This window comes from Trichoderma evansii (genome assembly GCF_050947405.1).
Source record: "Trichoderma evansii strain SZMC 28006 chromosome Unknown GGI43scaffold_2, whole genome shotgun sequence".
NCBI classification, from domain to species: domain Eukaryota; kingdom Fungi; phylum Ascomycota; class Sordariomycetes; order Hypocreales; family Hypocreaceae; genus Trichoderma; species Trichoderma evansii.
The window spans coordinates 1,603,805-1,627,503 of record NW_028145204.1 but is presented as its reverse complement, the minus strand read 5'-3'; the positions used below and the strand labels follow the sequence as shown (position 1 = coordinate 1,627,503).

Here is a 23,699-nt window from a genome sequence, read left to right as displayed (position 1 = left end):
GAATAATGCCCCTTGATTTGGGCTCTTCCATGCTACGCACGAGGTGGACTTTGGGCATCTCCAAGCCTCCTCTTCGCACTGCCGATCCAGTGGTCTCAATTTGTCGCGGACATTCCCTCCATGTCTCGCCAACATACGATGGTTGTCACGAGATGCTTACTTAGATGACTGCTCACTATGCATGCAGGCAACCAAAAAAGTAAAACAGCGAGATAAACTGGAGAAAAAATGACAATGTTGTATTTGCTAGAGCTGACCTATTCGTCTAATAATGTATTTCATTTATGGGCCAATATAGACCTTGTTCGCATCAACGCAAGATCCGAAATCAATAACGCCATGTGCCAAGAGAGCATTTTGCTTTTCCGCAATGCTTTCATATATGTAAACCACAACGCCATGCACCAAATCAAGCCTTATGTCAGAGTCGAACCATCCAATCTGTAATAGGTGTTGATAATAAAATCGCAAAAGAATAATTATGTGCTGAGGTTGCATGTCTAAGCCAAGGCAGCCCGCCTAGCATTTTCTCGTCCAATCTTCTTGAAGAACGCGCTGCTCTCCTTTTTTCCTTTTCCTTTCTTGAGAGCGGCATTCATCTTCTTGTTCTGTTCAATGTAAGCCATATCCTGTCCACCACTGAGCTCGCCTAGAGTGCCTGCCGTTCGGCGAGCGCCTCCCTTCTTCTTCCGCCCCATGGTGCCGCTGTGGAACAAGTCATCTGTAATGTCCTCGTCATCCATCGTCTCGTTCTCGACCAGTACCTTCTGTAGAAGCTCACGGCGCTCAGTCGCAGTTGCAAAGGCTAACCCGGGCGTCTTCTCAATGTTTGCCAGTTGAGTAATGACTTTGAAGGCGTAACCTTGGTCAACCAGAAAGGCCTGTCGCTTGGATGAAAAATACATTTCCTGCGTATCTTTAGAGACTAGCGAATAGAAGAATGCATTAAAGCCTTCGTCATTCCTACGCTTGGCTCTAAGGATTCGTCCAAGCCGCTGCGCCTCTTGACGTCGAGAACCGTAGTGTGATGATATCTGAATCAGACATGTGGCCTCCGGCAAATCCAACGATGTATCACCAATCTTTGACAAAAACAACGTGTTGACTTGCGGATTGTGTTGAAAGTTTTCCAACACTTGCAGACGTTCTGCCTGTCCAGTACCGCCGTAGATGAATGCTTTTCCTAACTTCAGGGCATATGCCTTCAACGCATACACATTATCTGAGAAGACAATAATCTTGTCGCCTCTTGATTCATGATAGTTTATGAGGTACTGGCAAGCCTGGAACTTGCGCGGGTTCATAATGTAAAGCAAATTCTTCTTGCGCGATGGTGCTCGAAGGTATTCGTCATAGAATTCGGTGGGCATTGGACACCAGACTTCGGCACACTGAACTCGTGCAATATGGCCCTGCTTTGACAGCTCCATCCAGTTGGCCTCGAATAGCTTTGGGCCGATAAGGAAGTTGAGATCGGAGATTTTATCATCTTCTCGAAGCAGCGTGGCCGTTAAGCCCAGCTTGGAGTGAGTCTTGATGGACGAGGTGACCTTTCGGAAGATGTTGGCGGGCACGACGTGAACCTCGTCCAAAAGCATCAGACCCCATTCTCGCCCAGTAAGGAATCTCATCATCTTCTCGGCATCGTACGATCTGGCTCTGGATTGGGTGACCATAGAGTAAGTAGTGACGATGATACCAGTGCTTCCTGTGAAGACACTGTTCTTAGAATCCGATGTGAAGGCGACGATATCGTCTGGATTAATGTTGGACCATTTCAAGAACTCATTACGCCACTGAACAACGGACATAGAACTAGTACAAAGCACAATGACGCCTTTCTTGATGGTGCATGCGGCGGTAATACCAACCAGCGTCTTTCCAGCACCACAAGGTAAGACGATCAGGCCGCTCTTGGCACGTCCGTTTCCGAACATTTTGCTAAGGCTTTTCTCCTGATACGGTCGAATCTGAGTACCAGGCTTGAGGTCGATGTCGAGAGTCGCGTTAACTTCATCACGTCGGAAATCGTACTCTTCGAGAACCGGGAATCCCAAGTTGAGACATTCTTTCTGTACAGTCTCCACGTCTTTATCCGCAATCTCAAAGGAGTGTGTGACTTCCTGGTCGTCATCATCTTCTTCGCCTAATCGAGCGAGCACGTCGCCTTCCTGGATTGGCTGGCCTTCGTGCGACTGCTCGCCCTGTTTGACTCCCGCGGCATTCTTGGTTCCAGGAATGACCAAGTTTCCGAGCTTGGGCGCCGCCGATGTTGTGATTTCTGCCGTTCCTTGGACGCGAAGAGGACCGATCCTTGGGTTTTTGAGCAGCATCTGCAGCATGTTGGGGTCTGGACTCTCGACGTAGTACTTGGTGTTCTTCAAGACAAGCTTGACCTTGCCGTAGCTCTGTGTACAGCTCTCGATAAACGACCGAATCTCGACCGGCAGAGGCGTCTTGAGAAAGCGATCGAGAGTGTTTATTATGTCATGAGGCGACAAGCCGACGGATACGGCGGCGTAGAGACTATGTGTAGTGAGGGCATACTCGTGCATAAACGTCGGGCGCGACAGAGGCTCGGCAATAGTAATGAGGAAATCCTGGGCCTGCTCCGCCAGCGGATTGAAACTCTCGAGGATGATTCTACCTTTCTGAGGATCGATCCAAAGCGGCCGGTTCTGGTGATCTTTCTTGAGATCAAGATACGAGAAATCATTGCTACCAAAGATATGCGGAAGAGGCTCCCGGATGTGGTGCTTCTTCTGGTACCGCCCCAGTGAGAAGCGATCTATATTCTTGTCGATATCCTGTTCCAGTTCTTCATCCACGGGGGCGTCTTCATCCTCCACCACCTCATCGCCACTATCGATGCTGCGAGGAGTCACTCCCCCTGGCGTCGACATGCGCGAGGACCGACCAGCCTTCAGCCCTCCTTGCACGGCGCTGGTGCCTGCCTTCCTTTTGGGAGGCATCGTGAATTCTGCTACTGTCAAGACTGCGCGCCGTAGCCGTTGACCTGACGAAAAGAAAAGAGGATCGTCACCGCTGTCAAGAGAAGGAGAAGTGGCGAGCAAGCAAGCCAGCGACTGAGGAAGAAAGCAGAACAAGATTCATCTGGAAGGCGAATGGACTTCACGGTCATTAACAACCCAGGTCACAGGTTGAGTGCTGACTCATGGGCGCTAAGGCGCGCTAAGCCTCAAAAATTACACAGGCGCTGTATTCCAGGGAGGCAGATGCACTAAAAGCACCCCGCCAATAGCAGCTGTTCTTGGGCATTGAGAAATCAACCGCTGAAGGCACGATAAAGAGCAGCTCCTGAAATACACATTCGTTAGTAAGAAGCGGGTGGACAGCAACGGAAGACTGTTTCGCTTTTGTCGTTGAGAAAAAATCTAAGAAACAAATAATTTCAAGCTGCAACATCTGCGGCTTCTGATTTTCACCATGTGGTACGTACTGAATACCGCCGCACATTGCGATCCGAAATATCGAGAAGCTCTCCCTAATGCTAAACATGCGTCCAGCAAACATATTCTCAATGCCCAAGTCGCTATCCGGTCACCATGCTGTACGTTACGATTACAAAGTCACCGAATCTATTATCCAACCCCAATTATACCTGTCGTCTCGATTTGTCCTATCTATCCCCGCTTGCTAACATATTCCCCGGAAACTTGCCAGGCCGGAAATGGTTCGACTGCGCAGAGTGCCACCAAGAGCAGGAGACCCATCCTCTCAAGCAGAGCATGGAAATGACCTTTGCTTGCAAGAAGTGCAAAAAGGTCTTCCGCAAAGACGCCGAAGAGTTTGACGAGAGCGACGAATACTGCCCGCACTGCGATAACCATTTCGTCATCGAGGCCAAGACCCCCAAGGCCGCCTTGACCATTGAGGGTGACGATGTCCGGATGAACAACAAGCTACTGAAGGATGAGAGAGTAAAGCAGGATGGCATGAGGACCATCTTTGACCCAACACCGGACGCCGATAGGCTGGGCTGAGCGGCATAATACATTGTGTTTAGGAAATAGCGGCGTTGCATGGCATCACAATAAATTGGAGTTCTTTTTTTTTTCCCCAAAGATGGGGTGCGATTTTGTTTATGGCATCCCTTGTTCAGATTTGCATATGTTGATACAGCATCATCTGCGCTCTAAGTTTGTTTGCATTCCAATAAATATCAAGTTCCATTTATTCTTTATTCAGCAGCAGAGTCATCGCCGCTTCTCGTCAGAATAGCAGCGCTTCCAGTGCCTGGTGTCCGTCCAGTCTTCTTCTTGGCAGCCTCCTCCTGCTTCTCTTGCTCAATCTCCTTCACGTAGCCCTCAATCTCGTCCGTCGGCAGAAGCTCCATAGACGCGCCGGGGGCCATGAGGGCAATCTCAATGTTCTTCGCACCTGTCTGGACGACCTCGAGAAGAGACTTGATCGCCAGTCTGATGGTGGTCTGTCTATCCATATCCTCCTTGTAGTTTCGCTCCAGGAACTCTCGAACCGTCTTGCTTGAGCGACCAATAGCATTTGCTTTCCTGTGACCGTCAAAAAGTTAGCCATTGTATGAGGAATAGCGCGGGTATGTGTGTAATAAGAGAGCTTTACCAAGCTGAGTAGATACCAGAAGGCTCTGTCTGGTACAGTCTGGGCACCTGGCTGCCATTGTCAAAACCAACCACCAGGGTACTAATACCGAATGGTCGGACACCTCCAGCTTGTGTATAGCGCTGCTGCACACCGGCAACGTATTTTGTGATGTACTCGATCGTAACGGGGTCTTCAACCGACAATCGGTGGGATTGGGCTTCTAATCGTGCCTTGTCGACGAGGATTCGGGCATCTGCATTCAGGCCGGCAAAGGCCAGAGCGACATGGTGATCCAAGACCTGGATCTTGGAAGGCGTAATTCGGGTGTCCTGCAGCTTCATCGCAGATCTCTTCTCGCATCCTAGCACAACCACATCCTTGCCTTTGACGCCAACAGCGCATGTACCTATCCCGAGAAAGTCAGTCGAGGTGGGGTGGGAAGACGGCTTTCGTGTGTGTAAACGGACCTCTCTTCACAGCTTCGCCGGCATATTCAACCTGGAAAACGTGTCCGTCGGGGCTAAGATAATGTTAGATGAGAGATTCGAGGGTAGACGCGGCTGCGGCAGCACAAACCTGAAGACTGGATACAAGAACAATATCAGCATAGATATCAAGACCAGCCAGAATGCGGAATAACTTACCCGACAGAGCTCTGTCGTAACCAGACGCCATGGCCGTTAATTATTTTCTGTAGAAATTGGAATCTAAACAATCCTTTTCGCTCAAGGCCACCGAGTGCAATCTGGTGGCAGGTCAATGCTGTTGAAGATGAGGTTGCGGTTCTGGCACTTTGACGTCGATATTGGGGGGGTCGATATGCTGGTTCCAGCGGAGCTTCGTCAGAGTGGCAGCCTACCTTGCCTGTCTGTGGCGGTACATTGGAAGGCTAGAGCTAGAGCTCCCTGGGCAGCCGCGCTGGGGAACGGAGAAACGTGAAGGCGGGCGACCACGTACATCATCCTGTGGCGCACATGTGGCTTGATTCCGATAGTACGAATCAGATGACTCAGCAGGCGTCACTTGGAGATACTCCGACTTATAAGCGTCCATACATCTAAGGGCAGTTTAATTGTACCTTTTTAACGGGCAGTATCTACTAGGTACCTCCTAATGATTGCAATGAACAAATAGTAAAGTTACGAACATTCAACGTAAAGAGTCACTTAATGAACAATCAGTACACTGTTAGCCGACCACCAAACTCAGTTCTCCATCATGGGCACATGTATCCTTCCCAGCATGAAGATCTATCCTGTCAAATTTTGCAAGAATGACTGTCGGAGATTTATTTTCTAGCAGGGGATATTTCGGATAGGTTTTAAATAGACCCCAAATATCACACCTCAAGTGTACTTCTCTAGTGTGGCCAACCTCTTCTTCCCCCAATTCATGCCCAAACGCTGGAAGTATGAGAACATTGACCCTGCCGGGATGTTACCTGCATATGTCGATTCCCACCAGGAAGCAAAGGTCCCTATCATCAAAAATTTATTAGAGATGGAGAATAATGACCAAAACAGACACACCATCACTGACAACTTACCTTCTACAGGACCCAGCTCACTAAATCCCAGAAGCTCCAAGATATACGGTGCCAACATAATAAGCACACCGATAGCGATGATGGTAATCAACACAGTAGCTGCCAATTCAAGAGGATGATCTCTAGCATCCTGAACAAGTTTATGAAACAAAGAATCGGTTTCATTGACGGCATCGTCGTACGCTTTAGCAAAGGCTGGGCCCATCTTGTCGCGGCCCTCTTTAATCGCTCCTACTAAAGTGTTTAAAATGCGTTTTGCAAGCATCTCAGACCAACCAAGTGTTCCAACAGTTTCATCAAGCTGTTTCTTGAGATTTTTACCATGCTTTTCTGCACAAAGTAGAATATCGACGACATCAACCGCAATTTTCTCATGGGTGCACATGAATGGCTCACGCTGGGAGGACAAAAGCGCTATGATGGAATACTTCTCATCAGGATAGAAATCTGATGCAGGCTCAGATGAACCGCAAATGCAGCTTAAAATTGCATTTATGGACTCCATGATAGTAATTTGTACTTTGTAAAAAATTGTGATGGGAACCAGGCGATATGTAGCGGATAGATCTGATCGCTCGCTGAGTGCGAAACGGCTCATTTCTTATACCTCTCCAATGTCTACTACGAAGGTTCTCTTCTTTAGGCGGTCAACTCTTGACGTACTTGGATGAGAGACTGCCAAGTGTCACACCATGCAGGCCTCGCTAGTTAAAAGATTATGCATGTTTTATTAGACAAGCTCCCATTGGATAGCAACCTTGGCTTACACGCCTCAATGCTATTGGAGAGTACATCATGATTGTAGTAGGCCTCCCGCAGTAGATCACGCTAAACAGAAATAGGCCAATAATGGCGGCCCATAACGACGACCAATCAATTAGACAATGCAGATATGACTAGAAAATATATAAAGACGATTAGACAAATAATATAAAACCACAAATCTCTAAGGACTTGGCCTAGAAGTTTTGACTCACATGAGGCACGATCAGATTCTAGTTGGTAAGACGATCACCTAGTTTCGGAAATTATACAAACATCACACTACTCCTCCGCAATGTTTACTTTTTTCTCATAACGCTTCTCGAACGTTAAAAGTGACAATGAATATTCAAATGCTCCATTTATTGAAAGAAGCCAATAAATACACGTACACGCATTCCAAACGTTCTTTAAAGTGGTTCCGCCACTACGATCTGATCTGGCGCTAGCGAAAACTATTGAATCTCAGTATCAAAAAAAAAAAGTTCCGCATTCCAGTTACCCAAAGAAGAAAGGATGCATGCGCATATAAACGGTCAACTAGACTAGCAGGTAGCAAGCAAAACATGCAGTTAAAATGCTCCACTAAATAAGAAGGAAAAGTCGATCCATTTGCTGCATATACGAGTTTCTATGCCTGAGTTGTCATGCGGGACTCTGCTTCTTAGAGGTTAGAATGCAGCAAGACAGATCAAGTTAAAAGGAAAGCAAGTCAGATCGCCTAAGCTAATACAGTTTAACTGCTAGTCATATTTTACAGATTTTAGTGCATCTATAGAGAAATACGCGTGTTTTACAGTATATATCTCAACGCCCAACAACTGTACTATTATTAGCCACGGATGACTTAGACAAAACAGGCTATATTACCAAGACGCACGCATAACCCCAAAATAGAAGCTGATTGATAAGTAGGATTGATAAAGTTGGAGTAGTAATATTCAAAAGCTATAGAAAATGATTCAATTTCCGCTTTCACGAAGAAAAAAAAATCCTTCTCAGAAGAAGCCAATGTCCCGCTTGGTTTTATGAAGTTTCCGCTTTGTCCCTTCGTTCCACGGCAGTCCAGCTGTCTCCCTGCAAATCTCTATATGGATACCATCTATCTTTTCCCGCTCTTCTCTTAAAAAAAAAACAAGTTTCAAATGTCGCTATACAAGGTATTCTACACTGTATTACCATCTTCGGTTCATCGTCTTCGTCGATCGTCAATTTGTTTTCGCTCTTGTCTTCGTTGGTCGTCAGTATTCGTACGCCTTTCATCGCTCGTCACTTTTGACACATTCAGACATATATTATTCATTAGAATTTGGCCACTTCAGACCATGTGTGGGCCTGTAAGACGCTCGTCACAGCTTGTGCTTTCGCCCATAGCCGCTTCTTAAAGCCGTCCAGCCAGAGAATCTCAAGCACACCATCCTGTGATGTGACATTGATGTCTCGGTAAAAGTTCATGGCAACCGTCATCGGGCCCAGGAGCATATCAGGCTGTACAGTAGATTCGAGAGCCGAATCGAGCCCTCGGCATATATTAGCCGCCAGCTCCCGCCCATCCTGGTAGTGGGCTGGGTCAATTTGCAGGCTGGATGGTAGTTCCGGCCACACCTGGGGGTACGCATCAACAACTGGCTCGAAAATAGCCATGTGAATAGTTTCAATGCACTGATGGAATGGAATCATGGCCATCCAATAGTAGACGAACATCAAACCGGTGAGTCCGTCCTTGAAAGCATATGCGTTGGCAAAGGGAATGGCGCCACCAGGGCTCCTCAACTCCTCAGCCCAGTATGGGAAGGAATTCTCTTCTGCTCCCCTGTAAGCGCCTTGTAGCCATTGTCGAAACTGTGCTTCTACAATTAGGCAATGGTGAAGGAGCTCTTGTGCTTGCGTGCGGCGAGCAAGGGTCGCTTGTAGATGGACGATTCGATCCATTTGTTCGAGGAGGGCTGGAAGCTGAAGCACAATGTCAAACAGCTCATCGAGAGGGGATTTTGGGTGCTGCTCCCACGGTATCGTGGTCCATTCTGGTATTCGCAAGAAGGTATCGTGCCGGCTCAAGAGAGCAATGCTCATCTATTATTTAATGGTTAGAATTCCGGAGAAAGGGGGAGATGCGAGTGGGACAACCTACAGCCGCAGGGCGGTATACCCTCACAAAGAAATGATGATTCGGAAAAGAGGCGAAGTAATGCGGTCCAAGCCGAGTCATATGCTCTGCTGTGAGTCTCCATGCTGCGCCCGATGTATCGTGCTGTTATAATTGATCTCCGATTAGCTTCGACCGGACATAAACACAACACCACTCGGGAAATAAACTCCGCGGGATAATGACTCGGACAAGAAGTATAAAACGGACAAAACAAGCAAAACTCACCTCGAAAAGAAATGCGCAATAACTCTCTGTTGAGTCATGCTCACCGTTAGTGGCCTTTTGGCGCACAAAGCATTGTGCATTCATACCGAAAGCATCGTCCGCCGCCAATAGCAGCTCGGCTGCTACATAAGGGGGGAACTGTAGAGCACTCAAGGATCCCGCGATGGATCCATCACCGCTGGACTCGCTGCCGACTGGTACTTCGTGTCTCGCGACATTTTGCAAATTCGTTTGAAGTGCGGTAATAAGGGCGGGGAATTCGGGTGCTCCTGGGCCGCCCGAGGACAAGCGAATGTAATCATCCCATGCAGAGGTTAGTGGTCCCAGAGGTTGGAAGAGCTGAGGGCTGCTCATGATGCTGCTGCTACCACTCTCCAGCTCGTCGGCCTTGACACTCGGGCTAGGGCTTGCCTTTGGCTTCCTGGATGGTGTGGTCTTCTTTGGGTGCGAAGCAACACGGCCTTTGTTTTCAGGCGTGCCGGTGATGAATACTCGCTCTCTTTCGTATCCTTCGCAGGTTCTGCCGCTGCTGATGCAGTTCTGGCAAAATGGTCGTTCATTGCTGCACTGTTTTCTCGTCATGTTAGTTGCTTCTCATACATTCTTTTTCTTGTCGTCTCTCTCGCTTTTTTTCTTCATCTCCGTGTTCTTCTCTCCCTATGTTTGATTCGTGCCGAACAAAGAAATTAAAGGGAAACAAGAACAAACCTTGACTCTTCGCCTGCGGCAAGTCTCACACCCCTTATACTTGCCCGGAACACCAACCATTTTGTCGGTTTTTGCGTTTGGCGTGTTCGTGTGTATGCGTATGTATGCGTGTATATGCCGGCCTGTCTTTGGGCCTTGGAGTGTGCGTGCGGTTTGGCCTGTGTGGGGAACGGCAGCGCTTGTTCTTCAGCCTTTCCAGAAAGAAAATGAAATTAGAAAAAAAAATGTCCGGTTCGTCTATAGAACAAGAGTTGTTTGCTTGGTCCTCGATGCTGCAATCTGACCCGCAGCCTTGCTCTCTTTGCCACCGCTTATCCTCTTTGCATCATGTTGGGTCTGTTTTATATTTGTGGAAGAGGGAAGAAAGAAAGAGGGCCGGCGTGAGCCATAGGCCTCCTGGACATGCATTCGCGCACGGGAGCTATTCTAGCAGCAAACAAGGTAGGTAGTCATTTAGATGGATGGAACTGGTAAGGGTCGGGCCAAGTACGGAGGTGAGGTGGTGAACAGGGACAGCCAGGCCAGAACCACATGGCAGCAAAGGGACCATACTAGATGGAGGAAATTGGTGATCTCCACATGAGATATGTCCAATATTGAGCGTCGAATGGCATTTCAACATTGGCCTTTGGGAAATATTGGCAGGCACCCAACTCCGCCTTTAGCATGGGGCTTTGGGCGTGGATTGGTGGCTTCCCCCATCAAAGCCCGGCAACCACCGAAGCCAAAACGTACGAACGGCGACCAGGCGTCGGGCGAATGAGAAGGCTATGATGGCCTCTCGGCATCAAGCTCCATGGGTCAACATGATATGCAAGGCTTACACGTTACCAGTCGGTTCAGGGGTTCCGAGGCCTCTTGCTAGCCCTCCCTCCCGCTCTGGATTCTCTCTGTATCATTGCATCTCTTCTCATCTTCCCTCCCTCTCTGGCAGGGCAGTTATCCATTAGAAAGCAGCTCTGTGTCCGCCCGGCATGACGCTAACATGGCTGGCAGCCCTCTCTACTGCAGTCCCACCAAGTTCTTTCTGGCACTAAGTTTCGTAGGGCTGACGCGGAGGGCCAGCTCTGCTCCTGGTTGGCTGATCCACCGAGACAACTGAGCGTGCCTCTGTGCGTCAGCGATCAGATGTTTGAACAAGGCGCACGTTGTCATTGGACGGGCTGCTGAAATGACAGGAATACAGCCTATGAGAGATAAAGCATCGTCGTGAATGCAAAGTGCTTCTTTAGGCTTCGGTGGCTCCCTCAGCCTCTGCGGCGCTCAGCCCGTCCGGCGTTCTGATAGGTCGCCCGGGACCCCCTGGTCGAGCAAACCCCAAGGAACCGTTCCGGGAGCCCAGCAGCCTCGCCAAAATCGGATACTTTGATGCCTGCAGAAACCTCGTAAATCACGATGAACAAGCTGCCATCACCTAGACCGCCAAAACGCGACTGGTCCAAATGCTACAATCATAACGGCCTTTTTCCCGGGAATGCGTTTAGCCCGGAAATCCCCCTTATGGCCGTGCACACAAACCGGTGTCGGCCGACATAACACTGGATCGGGAAACGGCGCCAGGCTCAAAAGAGTTACAAGATGTGAAGAGTATGCCTAAGGGGATCCAGGGGAGCGGTCCGCATACATTCGCTACTCGTACTAGGTGATAGTGTGGGTATGTCATGACTTACATACAGACATGCAAATGGCCAAAGGTGGGAGAGCCTGATTTAGGAAGGGCCGCCAATACGTACTGGTATTACTATCGCATCCTCGTCCGCCACCCTCTACTGCTCGGACCAATACCCCGGTCAGATGTATTTGTACGGATTCATAATTCCATTCTGTCATCAAGAATTGTCAGTGTCAGCCCTACCGCTTAGCAATAGTGGGAAAATCGTGCATGTTTGCGCGCGCCCTCCTCCAGCCGCAAGGCAGCTCCGAGCACATGTGACAATCCATCATAAATCAGAGGATCTGGCCGAGGAAACGGCAGATCATGAAACACGAGAAGTTGAAACAGGTTGCATGGATGAGAAACAAGCGATAAACGACAAGCGAAAATAGAAAAAGAAGAAAAAAACCGCTAGCGAGGAGACAAGGGAGCTTACCGGGTCATACAGCTTCTTAATCTGCTTCATCAGACCAATCACAGTGTCGTTCCGGCTATAGTTGACGAAGTTCTTCTTGGCCAATCCTAACCCATGCTCGGCGCTGATGCTACCATTACGCTTCGCGATCCATTCGTACACAAAAGGCTCCAGAGCCTCCTCGACCTTGGCGTCATACCGTCTTACAGCCACATTCAGGTGCAGGTTAGAGTCACCCATATGACCATAGCCCACCACTGCGCTCACCGGAAACTCCTCGGCATCACCGATCAGACCAGCCTCCCCCATGCGCTCCCTCACATCCTCGACGAGTGAGTACATCTCTGCCAGTGGGATTGAGACGTCGTACTTGTAGACGCCACCACCATGTCCAATGCACTCGGTGATGCTCTCGCGCCAGCTCCACAGCGCCTTCGCCTGAGATTCGCCTTGCGCGACGACACCGTCTGTCACAATCTCCTGGGTCAACACGTCTTCGAGGAACTTTTCCAGCTTCTCATTGTCGTGGTCGCCGTTGGAACCGCTGGTCTCAATGAGACAGTAGAATGGGTGATCGCCCTCCAGCGGTCGCTCCTCTCCTTTAATCTCGTGTACAATCTGCTGGCTCCGAGAATCCATTAGTTCGAAAGCAGAGAGGATTTCTCCCAGCTGCTTCTTGGCTTCTCGAAAGGCGAGTTGCGCCTTTTGGAAGGAATCCACGCCAAAAAAGGCCACATTGACAGCAGCCGAGCGCTGCGGGCACTGGATAACCAGCTTGGTGATAATTCCGATGGTTCCCTCACCGCCGATGAACAGCTGCTTCAAGTCGTAGCCCGTGTTGTTTTTGCGTAGAGCGCACATGTCATTCATGATGGTGCCGTCCGGCAGTACAGCTTCCATGCCCAAAACAGTTCCATGCAAACTTCCGTAGCGCAGCAATCGCAGACCGCCTGCGTTGGTGGCAACATTACCGCCTACATGGCAGGATCCCTTGGCTCCTAGGTCGAGGGGAAAGATATATCCTCTTTCGGCGAGGTACTGATCGGCTACCTCCAAGATGCATCCAGCATCCAACACGAGAGAGCCGCTGACCTCATCAAAGGAGTGAATCTGGTTCATACGGCTCATATTGATGACGATTTCGTCGAAAATAGGTACCGAGCCGCCCACAAGGCCTGTGTTACCACCCTGTGGTACGACGGCCAGCTTCTTCTCATTGCAGTATTTCAAAATCTTGCTGACCTCCTCGGTCGATCCTGGCTTAAGGACGAGCCGACTCTGACCTCGATACTTGTGCATCCAATCCTCGTTGAAAGGCTTGAGATCGTCCTCAGCCGCAGCATTGGCGCCGTCAATCACAGCCTGTTCACCGCCGAGGAGGTTCTTGAAGTAAGCAACATCCTCTGCCGTTAGCGACGCAAAGTTGGGATCTCTCTTTATGTCAGGGTAGGTGTCGGATGTGAGCTTTGCCAGGTGCTGGACTGCATGTGATTGAGACAGTAGTCTAGGTACCGAAGTCGCAAAGCATCGAACCGAAGCAGTTGAATGGCTAGTCAAAAAGCTAGCACTGCCAATTGCTCCAATTCGCTGGTTGGGCGCCCGCAGCACACGCACAAGCCTCGATCGAGGAACCATTTTCTCTGTTAACAAGGTGTTCGCGCGTTGTAAGGCCAGCAGCCAAAAGGGCGGTATAAAAGAGGGAGTGAGAAAAAAAGAAAAATGAAGTCAGACGGGGCTGCTACGTTGAAGCTTCCTTTCTTTCGGTTATCGAATTTCCGGGTAGGCAGAGCCGGAGCTATTGCTTAATTCTTCGGGAGCCTATTAGGCAGCTCGAGCGCCGTAATTCCACTGTTAGGCGTCGCTCTTGCGGCACTAGGCGTCCAATTAGGCTCTGAAAACATTAGTGGGCCTGCCTGTGCCTCCGAACACGGACTCGCAGCCGGTTATCAAAGCAGCAGCCAACGGATTTACAGATTCTATACAAGCAACAACGAAATAATTGATTTGATAAAAAGGAGGCCAAGTGCCAATTAATTTGGTTATCTAACGTCGAAGTACAATTATTTCAACGTCGAGAATTAAACCATGATAAAATTGTGTCCAATTTTTTACAGCACCCTTACCATCCAAAAAAAAAAAAAAACACCATTAGCATGCATCCAGGGTACCGCGAAAACACCGCTGCCTCTCCAACCAAGTATCCAGACAACATAGGAGACAGGGACTCCGTATAACGCGTGCACGCGCAAAAAGGGGAAAATAAAAATAAAAGGGGGAAGTATACAAAGAATTATACGGAGGCCGTCCATAACCACGACGCTGGGGTCATGTAAATGATGAAGCACCACGACTACCCATGGCCGTTCACCTTTGAATCTCGTCGGGGCCGATCATCGCCAATGTTTGTTCTATCTTGGAGCACACCGGCTGGTATATCGTCATCCGCGTTTTCGCCGCCCTCGCCCATCATCTTCTCCATAAAGGAGATGTAGTCGAACTGATCTTTGCCACGATCCCGTGACATATCTGGGCCGCTATGCGCCGGCATCATCTCGAGGAGCTTATCAATGACCTCTTCAGGAACAAGACTGTGGCGCAGATCCATTTCAGTGACATATGGCTTGCCATCCGCAACTTCACGGAACGACTGGAAGACTTGCTCGGCAGTATTTTGATCTTCGGTGACGTCGACCATGAAGCGGATAAACTGCTCGAATGTAACATATTCTTTGCCTCCAGAGGTGTCAACAAAGTAATCGTGCATCTCATCTTCAGAGAAAACTAGACCCAGCGAGGCCAGAGCTGCACTGAACTCAAGCTCTTGTAGCGAATTCGAGGCATCGCGGTCAAAGTGGCGGAACACACTCTCAAACTCTTCCAGCTGAATCGGCGTTAAATTGGTCATGTTGCGAGCGACCATCTGGTTTTCCAAGAAAGAGAGTTTCTTTTGAACCGAGGATCTCACAAGCGTCAATTCGTATGCCAGTTCGTCATATGTATATGTGGTGAAGTCGTTCTCCTCAATGTTTGCTTCCTCGCACATGGCATCTACTTCCGCAATAGTACTGAGATATCGATCGAGAGGCGGCAAGTTTTCACTGAGTTTCTTGACGTGGTGCAGTTGATCTTCAATGTCGCCATCCAATCCGGAAATGGCAAGCTGCATGGTGTTGAGGGCCATTGCAAAATCATTTGCTTTGTCGGCAAACGATTTTCTCAGCGCGTTCTTGATGCTGCGGTATTGTTAGCCAGGTCAACCCTTTTGCTCTGCACAGGGAATTGCTTTTACTTACTCTCGAATCGTTTCATTGATGAGCTGCGCGCGAGCCATTTCGCTCTTTGTAAGACTCTTCCAATCCCTCTCAATGACATCCTGACTGACCTCTGCAGGAGGTTCATAAGGCCGTAACCGATAGGTGCTGAGCTTCGTTTTGATGTTTCCTAATAGTGTGGCAAGCTCGCTCTTCTCTGCAACCCATTCTCGTTTCTTGCCCCTCTTGTACTCTGAGAATTCCGACGCCTGGGCCTTTGCATCGGCATAAGTGCCCTCGAATTTGGCCGTGTGCCACTGATCAACCTGGCCTCGGATATTCTTCAGGAGTTCCCGCATTCGTCTCTCGTAGGCGTTCTGCATCTCCCACGCGCCTTGCATGTTGTTGAAAAACTTTTCGACTCGTCGTCCCGCATTTTCGACTTTTTCCATCTGAGAAAAGGCATGGAACCAGTAGGCAATGTAGGTCATCAAACTTCGCTCATCGGGCTTCGCTACATCGCACACATCTTCAACATCCAACAGCTTGGGAATGCCAATCTCTTCGTGGGCAATGTCGAAGGCGAGCTGCATGTTGCCGCGGTGGTCTGATTTGTCCAAGGTATCGAAGTCGATCAAATCGGGTCGGTGAATATCCAGCAAGGCGCAGAAGGCGAGGCCGTCGTTCCAGCTGCTACTAAAGTCGCGAACTTCGACCTCATCGTAGCATGCAGTTTTCCGTTGACACCATAGCAGCAAACCCTCCTTGGCGGACATACCCTCTTGATTGATGTCGCTAATTGTAAACCGGAGAATCAGGGTCCAAATAAGACCAAGAACAATTTTGCGGTTTCCATCAACAACGTCCTCAGCGCCAATATTTGTCATCTGAATGCCTCTGGACTTGATAAAGTCCAGGGCCAGGTTGGCATTTTCGAACCGTTGGACACGAAGCTTCGGACGGGAGGCATATCGACCGAGGGATTCTTGAGAAAGACATTCGAGTAAGTGAATCAGCATAACCTAAAGGGGAAGAAAAAAACGAAGCGCACGTTAGCAAGAAGCTCTCTCGATACATGGCAGCAAGCAGAAAGGAGGAAACATCCTATACAAAGCGTGCATCAAGTTCAACTTACACCGTCACTAAGATCTTTTACCAGGTCCTTCACCTCCAGGTTTCTGGCTACAATTTTGGTGTTTAACCTGGAGAAAAGTCTTTGTCAGTACTTTACGGGGTCCATACAGAAACATTTGAGCATCTTGCTCTGTTTAGGCAGGTTGAAACGCACCATTTTGTAAACGTCTTTTCCTGGACCGTGATCCATCTCTGCTGCTCCGAGAAGGTCATCCTTGTGAGAAATTGGTCATGGACGCCCCGAATCGACGACGAATCGACTAGTACGTCGGCAGCAGGCGCCTTGCTCTCGATAAGGGCAAGGTCACAGGCAGTTTCAGGGGATTCAGAGCTCTGAGGTTCTGCCGGACGAGGTTGTCTGGAAAACTTTGCAGGCTTGGGCGGCGGCTTTGGAGGACTGGAAAGCTTTGAGTGCGTCGGAGACTGGCTCAGGGCTTTGGTGCCCAATGATGAGCTGCGCTTCTCTGACCGCTGGAGGCGCGTAGCAGTAATGCCACTACTCTCCTTGTCCCGCCCACTCCGCTGAGGGGGGTCCGAAATGCAGCGTGGCCGGGGTAGAGATAGAGAGGGGCCCCTTTGCAGGCGCCCAGCAAATACTACCGGCAGAGACAGCGGCTCAGCCTCAGCCTTGGAGACGGTAGCAACAGGACTGACCGGCGATCTGGGTGGCGTCCAGAGCCCTGGCGGAGTTACGGGACGCTGAACCTGGAGCTGGAGATGGAGCTGGCGAGATGCAGCGACTTTGGTGTCGCTGTCCAGGTGGCGCTGGGCTTGTAAACAAAATTCAGGGAACTGGTCGGCCAGCTCGAGGTTGCCGGGCTGCAGCTCCTTCCGCGAGGGGCCTGTGGGCGCCATCTCCCTAGGCGCCTTTAGCGGCCCCGTGGCGCTGTGGCACAGGCTGTTATAGGCCATGAGGGCGGGCGCGAGCAGCAGCAGTAGCGCTACGAGTGACAGTGGTAACAAGCAGTCGGTGTCGTGGTACCGGTACATGTACAGGTACTTGCGACAAAGGAGGGGACAAAGAAGCGGCTTTATCGATAAGACAGCTCGGCTTCCTTTCCTCACTTCTTTAAAGCTGGGGATAATAGGAGAGAGAATGAGAGTGCTTTGACAACACTCAAGGACGAGGAAAATCCAGCAGATTATTATGAATTAAATTGATGCTACTTGGCTTTGTTGCCTTTGTGTTGTCTTTATTCAATTCATTTTCACCTGGATTTCGACTGTAGTTATACTCTCCAGACAGGTACGGTACCTCAACACGATGTATCAGAAACCTCTCTAGACTGTCCTGCGGGCGAGCTTGACAGGTGCTCCGTAACGTTAGACGTGGCACCGTTCAAGCATCCTCGCCGTCTTAAGCGATTGGATCCTCATGCACGGCTCCACGCTGCCACATGAGAAACGTCTCTACACCAGCTTTGACCAGGGCCCGGCCAAGAAGTCAGCGCATGGCGGGATCGAGGAGCCAAACTCGAATCAACACGATTTCGGCTCTCGACCTGCTCCAAGAGTATCCGGACAAGGTTCGCCTCGTGGACGACCCAACCTCCTCAATTTCCAAGCGAACGCCAGCAGCTACTGCATGGAGATGCATCAACCTACAGGTCGCAAAAACGGTGATGAAACTCTACCAAGCAAGGTCAGCGAACGCCAGGCCTTCGTGGCGTGCGCCTTGCCCTTCGCTTGGCTGCAAGAATGGTCGTTTTTGTCCATTTCCTCCACTCTTTTCATCCGGTGATTGCGCGGCAGTCATTCGATGCTGCAGAAACAGGTTCGCTTCAGCTGAGTTGTCAAATCGTGAACAAGCAGATCCGTTCAGGATGGACAGTTTGATGCCGCCTTAGTACATACTCTCCAGCCTTCCTTCGTGGGTCAGTGGCCGGTGGCAGTGAATCTCGTGGCTGGGAGCTTTGATTCCGCATGATCCCTAGCAGTACTGCTACGAACTAATAATTGACCGCCTTCTTTTTATCACAAGTAAACATAAAACTACTGGTAGTCTCGTAAATATGAATCCATGCCTGGTGGTGGTGGCAAAACTCGACTTAGAAAGCTTGTTCAAAGACGCGCCCCTATACCACACAGGGTGCAGACTCCAAGGACATGACAGGTCGTCTTTCATGGGCTGCAGTCAAGGGTGGCTACCTAAGCACGTTCCTTTCCATAATCAGCTCATGTTGATATCGTTGATAACTGACGAAGCCAATGTGATGCCGATTGCTACATACCTAGTACATGATACTCCTCCTACACCCGTCTAAATGTGTATCAAAGAATGTATCTGCATATCTACATTGTACACTTGGTATCCCACGTTTGAAACATCTTTCTGTATCGTTCCATTACATTAGTATCTCTTAATGATGAATACTTGTAAAACATTTGCTCTTAGTTGATACTAACACACGGTAACTATACACTCTAAGAATGTTCAGCATCTCAGATATATTGTGCTAGCGTCATACCATGTGCTACACTTTGTATACCTACTCGTGTGAGATCGTCAACTAACTCAGCAATATCTGCATTGTGAATTTATGCTGACATCGATTAACGTGTGAATACCTTCTTACTCGCATCCACAAGTCTAATTACCTGGGCCATAAGCCATTCTTCTTGTCGCTGCCGGGTAGTCGACGGCATATGAACCGTAGCTTCTTGTTACACAAAGCTCTTTGAAACCAGACCGAAAAACGACTTGCAAAATCGCCTAATAATATTCAGAAAGTATATTTTTTCTATTAATCTTGTCCACAAAGGATGTTAGAATGTAGCTACTCCGCAGTGGCTCAACTGATATTTGCATTATAATATTTTAGGCTCGATGCACTAACATAAAGAACGACTTTCCGAGTTAAGGGCTTTGCTTTTTAGCTATTTTTACTACGGAGTACACATGCCAATAGCCAATTAGCATTTGGCAAGTATTCGACTGTTTACTCCATCAATAATAGTGCTTGCTAGGTCCTGGTCTTCGTGGTGACCTTGAGAAAGCCAATTGTAATGCCTTTCTTATAATGGAGCAGTATGGTTAGAAATTGTGGTAGTTTCGTATCTAGTATGAAGTTGTATCACATATTGCTCTACAGCTATGATAGAGTACGCCATTTAATGTTTTGATAATAAAACCCAACATCTATCGACACTTTGACCCAACAGCATTGTGCAATAACTCTGAACTTTTTACATTTTTAGACACTTATCATACAGCGTGATCATAACCAACTCCCCCTTCCCCTTCTACCTTCTAATCTGCTTTCCACCACCCTGCTTAGCCTTTGACCGCAGCGCATATCTCTCCTTCTTCCAAGCCGACACCAAGTTATCCACACTGCCCATATCGTGCTTGGGCTTGCGCATAAACGTCAACCGCGCTCTCCTTGCCCTCTTCGGCTTACGCCAGATGATATCAATTCCCGTGACCGTCGGACTGTAGATCTTGAACCACGTCTCCACGCCAGTCTTCATCAGCTGTCCTCGTAGCAGGATGGCGGTATCGACGCCGCGGCGTCGCATCTGGATGAATGCGCCGGAAAAGGGCTCTCCCGCCTTGGTGGTGACCATGAGGACGTCGCCTACTTTGGCGCTGTCGGCGTGGTCTCTGGAGAAGAGCCTCGTTCTGGCGCCGGTCGGGTCGAGGCGGGCGATTTCTTGCTGCTTCAAGGTGGGCATTGGGTCGGGATGGGTGGCTCGTGGTGAAGGGACTTGAGGCCAAATCTGGAATTTTGAGACCTTTTGCTTATCCATGTCTAAATAATTCAATCATTAGCGAGGATAATTCTCTCAATATTACATTGCAAAATCCAGGCAAGGCGAAAAATCGTACGTTGTCTTTGACTGAAAGCATTCTTCGTGATGGAGGGTATGGAGGGGCTTGCAGCCTCTGTCGCCAGGCATCTCTGCCATGTTCTCTGGTATCTCGTCCTCCTCAGGGCCGCCTTCAGACAGCCCATGGGCTGCCTCGCAGCAGCAACATTCATCGTGATGGGAATTGGCGCCGTTGAAGCTTGTTCGGACCTTCAACTGCGATTTGGGCAAGAAAGTCGCAAAAGCTCATGGGTCGAAAAGCCATGCATTCCGCCGCCGTGATTGGCCCGGCTCCTCTTTTTCTCCGACCCACCCACTCAACTTGCGCCTAAGAATGGTCTGCATATAACTTTTTTCCATTCATAGCGATTGTTACAGACAGACCGTTTGCCGACCACACTTCACAGCAAACATGTCAAATCGGTCACTACGGACGGCCGTTCGGTCAGTCGGTCGTCTTAATGGACGAACTGCACGGCCTTCGGGCCTTGCGCCGAGGCAATTCAGCACTTCACCAGCACATGGTACGCAATAGCAATCTCCAGTGCTGTATACAAATCCAATCGAACGATTCCTAACATATGAGCTACAATAGGTGTAAGAGCCGTATTCGCCGAGACCGAAAACGACGAAATGAACAAAGTTCTCAACACAATCCAAGAAACCATCATCCTCCCCGCCTACCTCCCCGAAAAGCAGCGCAAGCTCGTCTTCGACCCCAAGATGAAGTCCTACCTCGAGCAGAACCCAATCATTATCGAAGTCGAGGGCCTTGAACACAAATTCTCTACCATTGATCGATTCACCGGCATCGAAAACTCCAAGACGATCCTCACCAAGGCTCTCAAGAGCATGCAGACCCAAGACGACTGGGCCAACCTGGGAACTCTGTTGGCGGGGTACAAGAAGGCCGGCATACGGCTAAAGGCCAACCACTGGGGAAAGATTGTACGCATGGCGGGAGAGAGCGGCAACATTCACGCTGTGATTGAGTGCGCAAAGCAGTCCGACAAGACTGGCCTCATGTTCACAAACCGGGAAACAGTCGTACGAGTTCTATCTTACATCAACGAGAAGGTTACCAGCAGCAATTGGGACGTAACCGAGACGAAGCAAGCACAGATATGGGCCGATCAAGTCCTCGACCTCCTCCAGCGCAAAGAGCATGCGGTAGAAGGCCAGCCCACCCGAGAGAGACTACACTTCTCCCGCGTCGTCCGAGGAATGACCCTCTTCGCCAAGTCATCCGCCGCCAAGGTCAAGCAGCAAGCCGGCGAACCTGTCGAGCAAGACCTCGTGCTGCTCAAGGATGAAGTCGAACTGCTTAGCTCACTATGGAAAGACGCAACGAATGCGAACCTGGAAGAAGTCGCCGATTTCGCCAAGCTCAACCCCACCTTGGAGAGAAACTCCAACCCCAAGGGAGTCAAGATCCCTACCGCCCTGAACGGAAGTGCGTACGTCAAGGTCTTGGCACAGAACATCAAGGGTATCTCGCTGGCGCGCGAGGTTCTTGGTGAAGCGGCTCAGGGTCTTGCATCAGTGGAGGTTACTCTGGCTGGTCACTTGCAAAACTTTGTCAAGACTAGCAAGAGCTCAACAGAAGGCTGGGATCAGGAATACACAACAATCGTTGGACAGGCGCCGAAGTGGTAAACTCTTGTACAAAAAAGCGAGGAGAGATTTTTAAGTAAAGGAGAAAGAGAATCAGGGGTTTGAGAGAGAGAGGAAAGCGGAATGATGCAGCGGAAGACACTTATTATGAACTGACGGATCAAAAAAGGCGTTTTCTAGAACCAGGGGAAAAGGGGGTTTAGATGAAAAAGATGAAAGTCTATATATGTATCATCTTATATATATATACGTGTATAATAAAAAAGAAAGCGCTCAAGGCAGCACAATGTACTTTTCTAAATGCTTCGGAATAGCTCCCAAAAGGTTCTTCGTCTCCAACCACTTTCGCGAAAACAACCGATCCGCATATCGGTACGCTCCATCACACAGCATCGTCACCACGACGTGGCCCTTGCCCAGCTTCTCGGCGACCTCCTTGGCCGCCACGACGTTGAGCGACGAGCTGGCGCCCAGGTACAGACCCTCCTCGTCCAAGCACCGGTACACCATCTCGATGCTCTTCTCGTCCGAGATGGTCAGCGACCCGTCCAGCAGGTCAATGTCTGGCTGCAGGTTGTCCGTCACGCGGCCCTGGCCGATGCCCTCGGTGATGCTGGAGCCCGTCCGCTCAATCAGCTTGCCTCCTGAAGAGATGTATGAGTGCAGGACACTGCCGGGCGGGTCGGCAAGGAAGCTCTTGACGCGGCCACCAGAGATCTCCTTGAGATATCTAGTTGTACCCGCCAGTGTACCTGCCGTACCCGTAGCGCAAGTAAACGCATCAACCTTTCCATTCGTCTGCGTCCAAATCTCCGGGCCCGTCGTCTCGATATGCGCCCGTCGATTTGCCGTGTTGTCAAACTGATTCGTCCACACGGCATTGTCCAGCGCCTCGGCGTGCCTCTTCGCCTGGTGGTTGTAGTTTTGCGGGTTATCAAACGCCACCGCCGGCACGGGGTACACCTCGGCGCCCAGCAGCCGCAGCAGATCAATCTTGCCCTGCGACTGCGTGTTGGGCATGTAGATGACCAGCTTGTAGCCGCGCGAGCGGCAGACGTGGGCCAGGCCAATGCCCGTGTTGCCGGCCGTGCCCTCGACGACGGTGCCGCCGGGCTTCAGCAGGCCGCGCTCTTCGGCATCCTTGACGACGTAGAGCGCGGCGCGGTCCTTGACGGAGCCGCCCGGGTTCATGAACTCGGCCTTGCCCAGGATCTCGCAGCCGGTCTCCTCAGAGAGGCGGTTGAGGCGAATGAGGGGGGTGTTGCCAATGGCTATGCGCAAAGCAGACAAGTAAGCATTACTGAACATCATCCATTATACCAATCAATCGTTGTAGCAGCATCACATACCTCCAGTCAACCCTCGTGCCACGCCCTGCGCCTTGGACACAGCAAGAGTATAAGCACTGGGCTCGGCAGCTTTGGCCGCCGCAACCGCCAAGCGCTGCGCAGTTTGTCGGAACATGGCTGCAATTATTCAGTGCCGTGCTTGTTTGGGGGCTCTGAATAACCTCAATGGAGAGAGTTCCGTGCAGCGCTCGGGGATTTGTAAGTTTGCAGAGCATCAGTCAATGGCCTCTTTCCCCAGAGACTCTGGCGCCGAGGGCCCGGTGGTGGGGCAGAAGCCCGAGGATCCGATCACGTCATTTTGCGCTTCAATTAGGGAGATTCATCGTCTGGAAGATGCCGCTTTTTTGCCGCATATGAGTGTTTTAGATGGATGCTGCTGACAAGTGTTGATAGTTTCTACGGTAATGTCTTCTGAGAGTATTCTTGATTTTGATAACCGAGGCTAAGAGCAACGCTGGTCAGAAGCATCCAAGTGTAGCCCCTCATGAAGTAACGAGT

At 49.9% G+C, this 23,699-nt stretch overlaps 10 protein-coding genes across 10 annotated transcripts; 2 read left to right on the top strand and 8 right to left on the bottom strand.

The window, feature by feature from the left end:
* Positions 1-279: 279 nt before the first annotated feature.
* Positions 280-3,460, bottom strand: GGI43DRAFT_155094 (P-loop containing nucleoside triphosphate hydrolase protein). Its single transcript, XM_083199485.1, has one exon. It carries the CDS (start codon positions 2,970-2,972, stop codon positions 501-503), a length of 2,472 nt encoding a protein of 823 aa, XP_083065064.1. The 5' UTR covers positions 2,973-3,460; the 3' UTR covers positions 280-500.
* GGI43DRAFT_379605 (CHY zinc finger protein) lies at positions 3,448-4,004 on the top strand (the record flags this gene model as incomplete). The annotated part of the gene is made up of 2 exons (XM_083202866.1): positions 3,448-3,571; positions 3,685-4,004. 2 exons carry the CDS (start codon positions 3,448-3,450, stop codon positions 4,002-4,004), a joined length of 444 nt encoding a protein of 147 aa, XP_083065063.1.
* A 197-nt stretch (positions 4,005-4,201) lies between these two features.
* On the bottom strand, positions 4,202-5,259 carry GGI43DRAFT_420416 (proteasome core particle subunit alpha 4; the record flags this gene model as incomplete). Its single annotated transcript, XM_083207815.1, has 4 exons — positions 4,202-4,532; positions 4,603-4,990; positions 5,052-5,104; positions 5,225-5,259. The coding sequence occupies 4 exons, from the start codon at positions 5,257-5,259 to the stop codon at positions 4,202-4,204; spliced, it is 807 nt and encodes a 268-aa protein (XP_083065062.1).
* Positions 5,260-5,642: 383 nt separating this feature from the next.
* Positions 5,643-6,818, bottom strand: GGI43DRAFT_393567 (interferon alpha-inducible IFI6/IFI27 family protein). Its single transcript, XM_083204685.1, has 2 exons — positions 6,131-6,818; positions 5,643-6,061 (listed from the first exon to the last, which is right to left on the bottom strand). Exons 1-2 carry the CDS (start codon positions 6,726-6,728, stop codon positions 5,931-5,933), a joined length of 729 nt encoding a protein of 242 aa, XP_083065061.1. The 5' UTR covers positions 6,729-6,818; the 3' UTR covers positions 5,643-5,930.
* A 1,871-nt stretch (positions 6,819-8,689) lies between these two features.
* Positions 8,690-10,214, bottom strand: GGI43DRAFT_155052 (Zn(II)2Cys6 transcription factor domain-containing protein). The gene is made up of 5 exons (XM_083199484.1): positions 9,975-10,214; positions 9,353-9,833; positions 9,267-9,292; positions 9,020-9,143; positions 8,690-8,965 (listed from the first exon to the last, which is right to left on the bottom strand). Exons 1-5 carry the CDS (start codon positions 10,032-10,034, stop codon positions 8,868-8,870), a joined length of 789 nt encoding a protein of 262 aa, XP_083065060.1. The 5' UTR covers positions 10,035-10,214; the 3' UTR covers positions 8,690-8,867.
* A 966-nt stretch (positions 10,215-11,180) lies between these two features.
* Positions 11,181-13,761, bottom strand: GGI43DRAFT_155035 (FAD-binding oxidoreductase). The gene is made up of 2 exons (XM_083199483.1): positions 12,065-13,761; positions 11,181-11,797 (listed from the first exon to the last, which is right to left on the bottom strand). Exons 1-2 carry the CDS (start codon positions 13,676-13,678, stop codon positions 11,765-11,767), a joined length of 1,647 nt encoding a protein of 548 aa, XP_083065059.1. The 5' UTR covers positions 13,679-13,761; the 3' UTR covers positions 11,181-11,764.
* A 632-nt stretch (positions 13,762-14,393) lies between these two features.
* Positions 14,394-17,340, bottom strand: GGI43DRAFT_379601 (uncharacterized protein; the record flags this gene model as incomplete). Its single annotated transcript, XM_083202865.1, has 4 exons — positions 14,394-15,276; positions 15,337-16,316; positions 16,430-16,496; positions 16,583-17,340. 4 exons carry the CDS (start codon positions 17,338-17,340, stop codon positions 14,394-14,396), a joined length of 2,688 nt encoding a protein of 895 aa, XP_083065058.1.
* A 2,147-nt stretch (positions 17,341-19,487) lies between these two features.
* On the bottom strand, positions 19,488-20,590 carry GGI43DRAFT_393559 (mitochondrial 54S ribosomal protein bL19m). Its single transcript, XM_083204684.1, has 2 exons — positions 20,258-20,590; positions 19,488-20,180 (listed from the first exon to the last, which is right to left on the bottom strand). The coding sequence occupies exons 1-2, from the start codon at positions 20,409-20,411 to the stop codon at positions 19,672-19,674; spliced, it is 663 nt and encodes a 220-aa protein (XP_083065057.1). The 5' UTR covers positions 20,412-20,590; the 3' UTR covers positions 19,488-19,671.
* Positions 20,591-20,650: 60 nt separating this feature from the next.
* GGI43DRAFT_379598 (uncharacterized protein) lies at positions 20,651-21,894 on the top strand (the record flags this gene model as incomplete). Its single annotated transcript, XM_083202864.1, has 2 exons — positions 20,651-20,762; positions 20,834-21,894. 2 exons carry the CDS (start codon positions 20,651-20,653, stop codon positions 21,892-21,894), a joined length of 1,173 nt encoding a protein of 390 aa, XP_083065056.1.
* A 115-nt stretch (positions 21,895-22,009) lies between these two features.
* Positions 22,010-23,456, bottom strand: GGI43DRAFT_154977 (tryptophan synthase beta subunit-like PLP-dependent enzyme). The gene is made up of 2 exons (XM_083199482.1): positions 23,202-23,456; positions 22,010-23,123 (listed from the first exon to the last, which is right to left on the bottom strand). The coding sequence occupies exons 1-2, from the start codon at positions 23,314-23,316 to the stop codon at positions 22,126-22,128; spliced, it is 1,113 nt and encodes a 370-aa protein (XP_083065055.1). The 5' UTR covers positions 23,317-23,456; the 3' UTR covers positions 22,010-22,125.
* Positions 23,457-23,699: the final 243 nt, after the last annotated feature.

What these genes read in the sequence shown, in the direction of transcription:
- GGI43DRAFT_155094 (XM_083199485.1), bottom strand. Translation starts at nt 2,972, where the DNA reads ATGCCTCCCAAAAGGAAGGCAGGCACCAGCGCCGTGCAAGGAGGGCTG.
- GGI43DRAFT_393567 (XM_083204685.1), bottom strand. Translation starts at nt 6,728, where the DNA reads ATGAGCCGTTTCGCACTCAGCGAGCGATCAGATCTATCCGCTACATAT. An exon ending in TGAGCTGGGTCCTGTAGAAG is followed by an intron (nt 6,062 to 6,130) that starts GTAAGTTGTCAG and finishes TTTTGATGATAG; the next exon opens with GGACCTTTGCTTCCTGGTGG.
- GGI43DRAFT_155052 (XM_083199484.1), bottom strand. Translation starts at nt 10,034, where the DNA reads ATGGTTGGTGTTCCGGGCAAGTATAAGGGGTGTGAGACTTGCCGCAGG. An exon ending in GGCGGCGGACGATGCTTTCG is followed by an intron (nt 9,293 to 9,352) that starts GTATGAATGCAC and finishes ATGACTCAACAG; the next exon opens with AGAGTTATTGCGCATTTCTT. An exon ending in ATTGCGCATTTCTTTTCGAG is followed by an intron (nt 9,144 to 9,266) that starts GTGAGTTTTGCT and finishes CAATTATAACAG; the next exon opens with CACGATACATCGGGCGCAGC.
- GGI43DRAFT_155035 (XM_083199483.1), bottom strand. Translation starts at nt 13,678, where the DNA reads ATGGTTCCTCGATCGAGGCTTGTGCGTGTGCTGCGGGCGCCCAACCAG. An exon ending in TTAAGAAGCTGTATGACCCG is followed by an intron (nt 11,798 to 12,064) that starts GTAAGCTCCCTT and finishes TCTTGATGACAG; the next exon opens with AATGGAATTATGAATCCGTA.
- GGI43DRAFT_393559 (XM_083204684.1), bottom strand. Translation starts at nt 20,411, where the DNA reads ATGAATGTTGCTGCTGCGAGGCAGCCCATGGGCTGTCTGAAGGCGGCC. An exon ending in TGCTTTCAGTCAAAGACAAC is followed by an intron (nt 20,181 to 20,257) that starts GTACGATTTTTC and finishes TGAATTATTTAG; the next exon opens with ACATGGATAAGCAAAAGGTC.
- GGI43DRAFT_154977 (XM_083199482.1), bottom strand. Translation starts at nt 23,316, where the DNA reads ATGTTCCGACAAACTGCGCAGCGCTTGGCGGTTGCGGCGGCCAAAGCT. An exon ending in GGCACGAGGGTTGACTGGAG is followed by an intron (nt 23,124 to 23,201) that starts GTATGTGATGCT and finishes CTTTGCGCATAG; the next exon opens with CCATTGGCAACACCCCCCTC.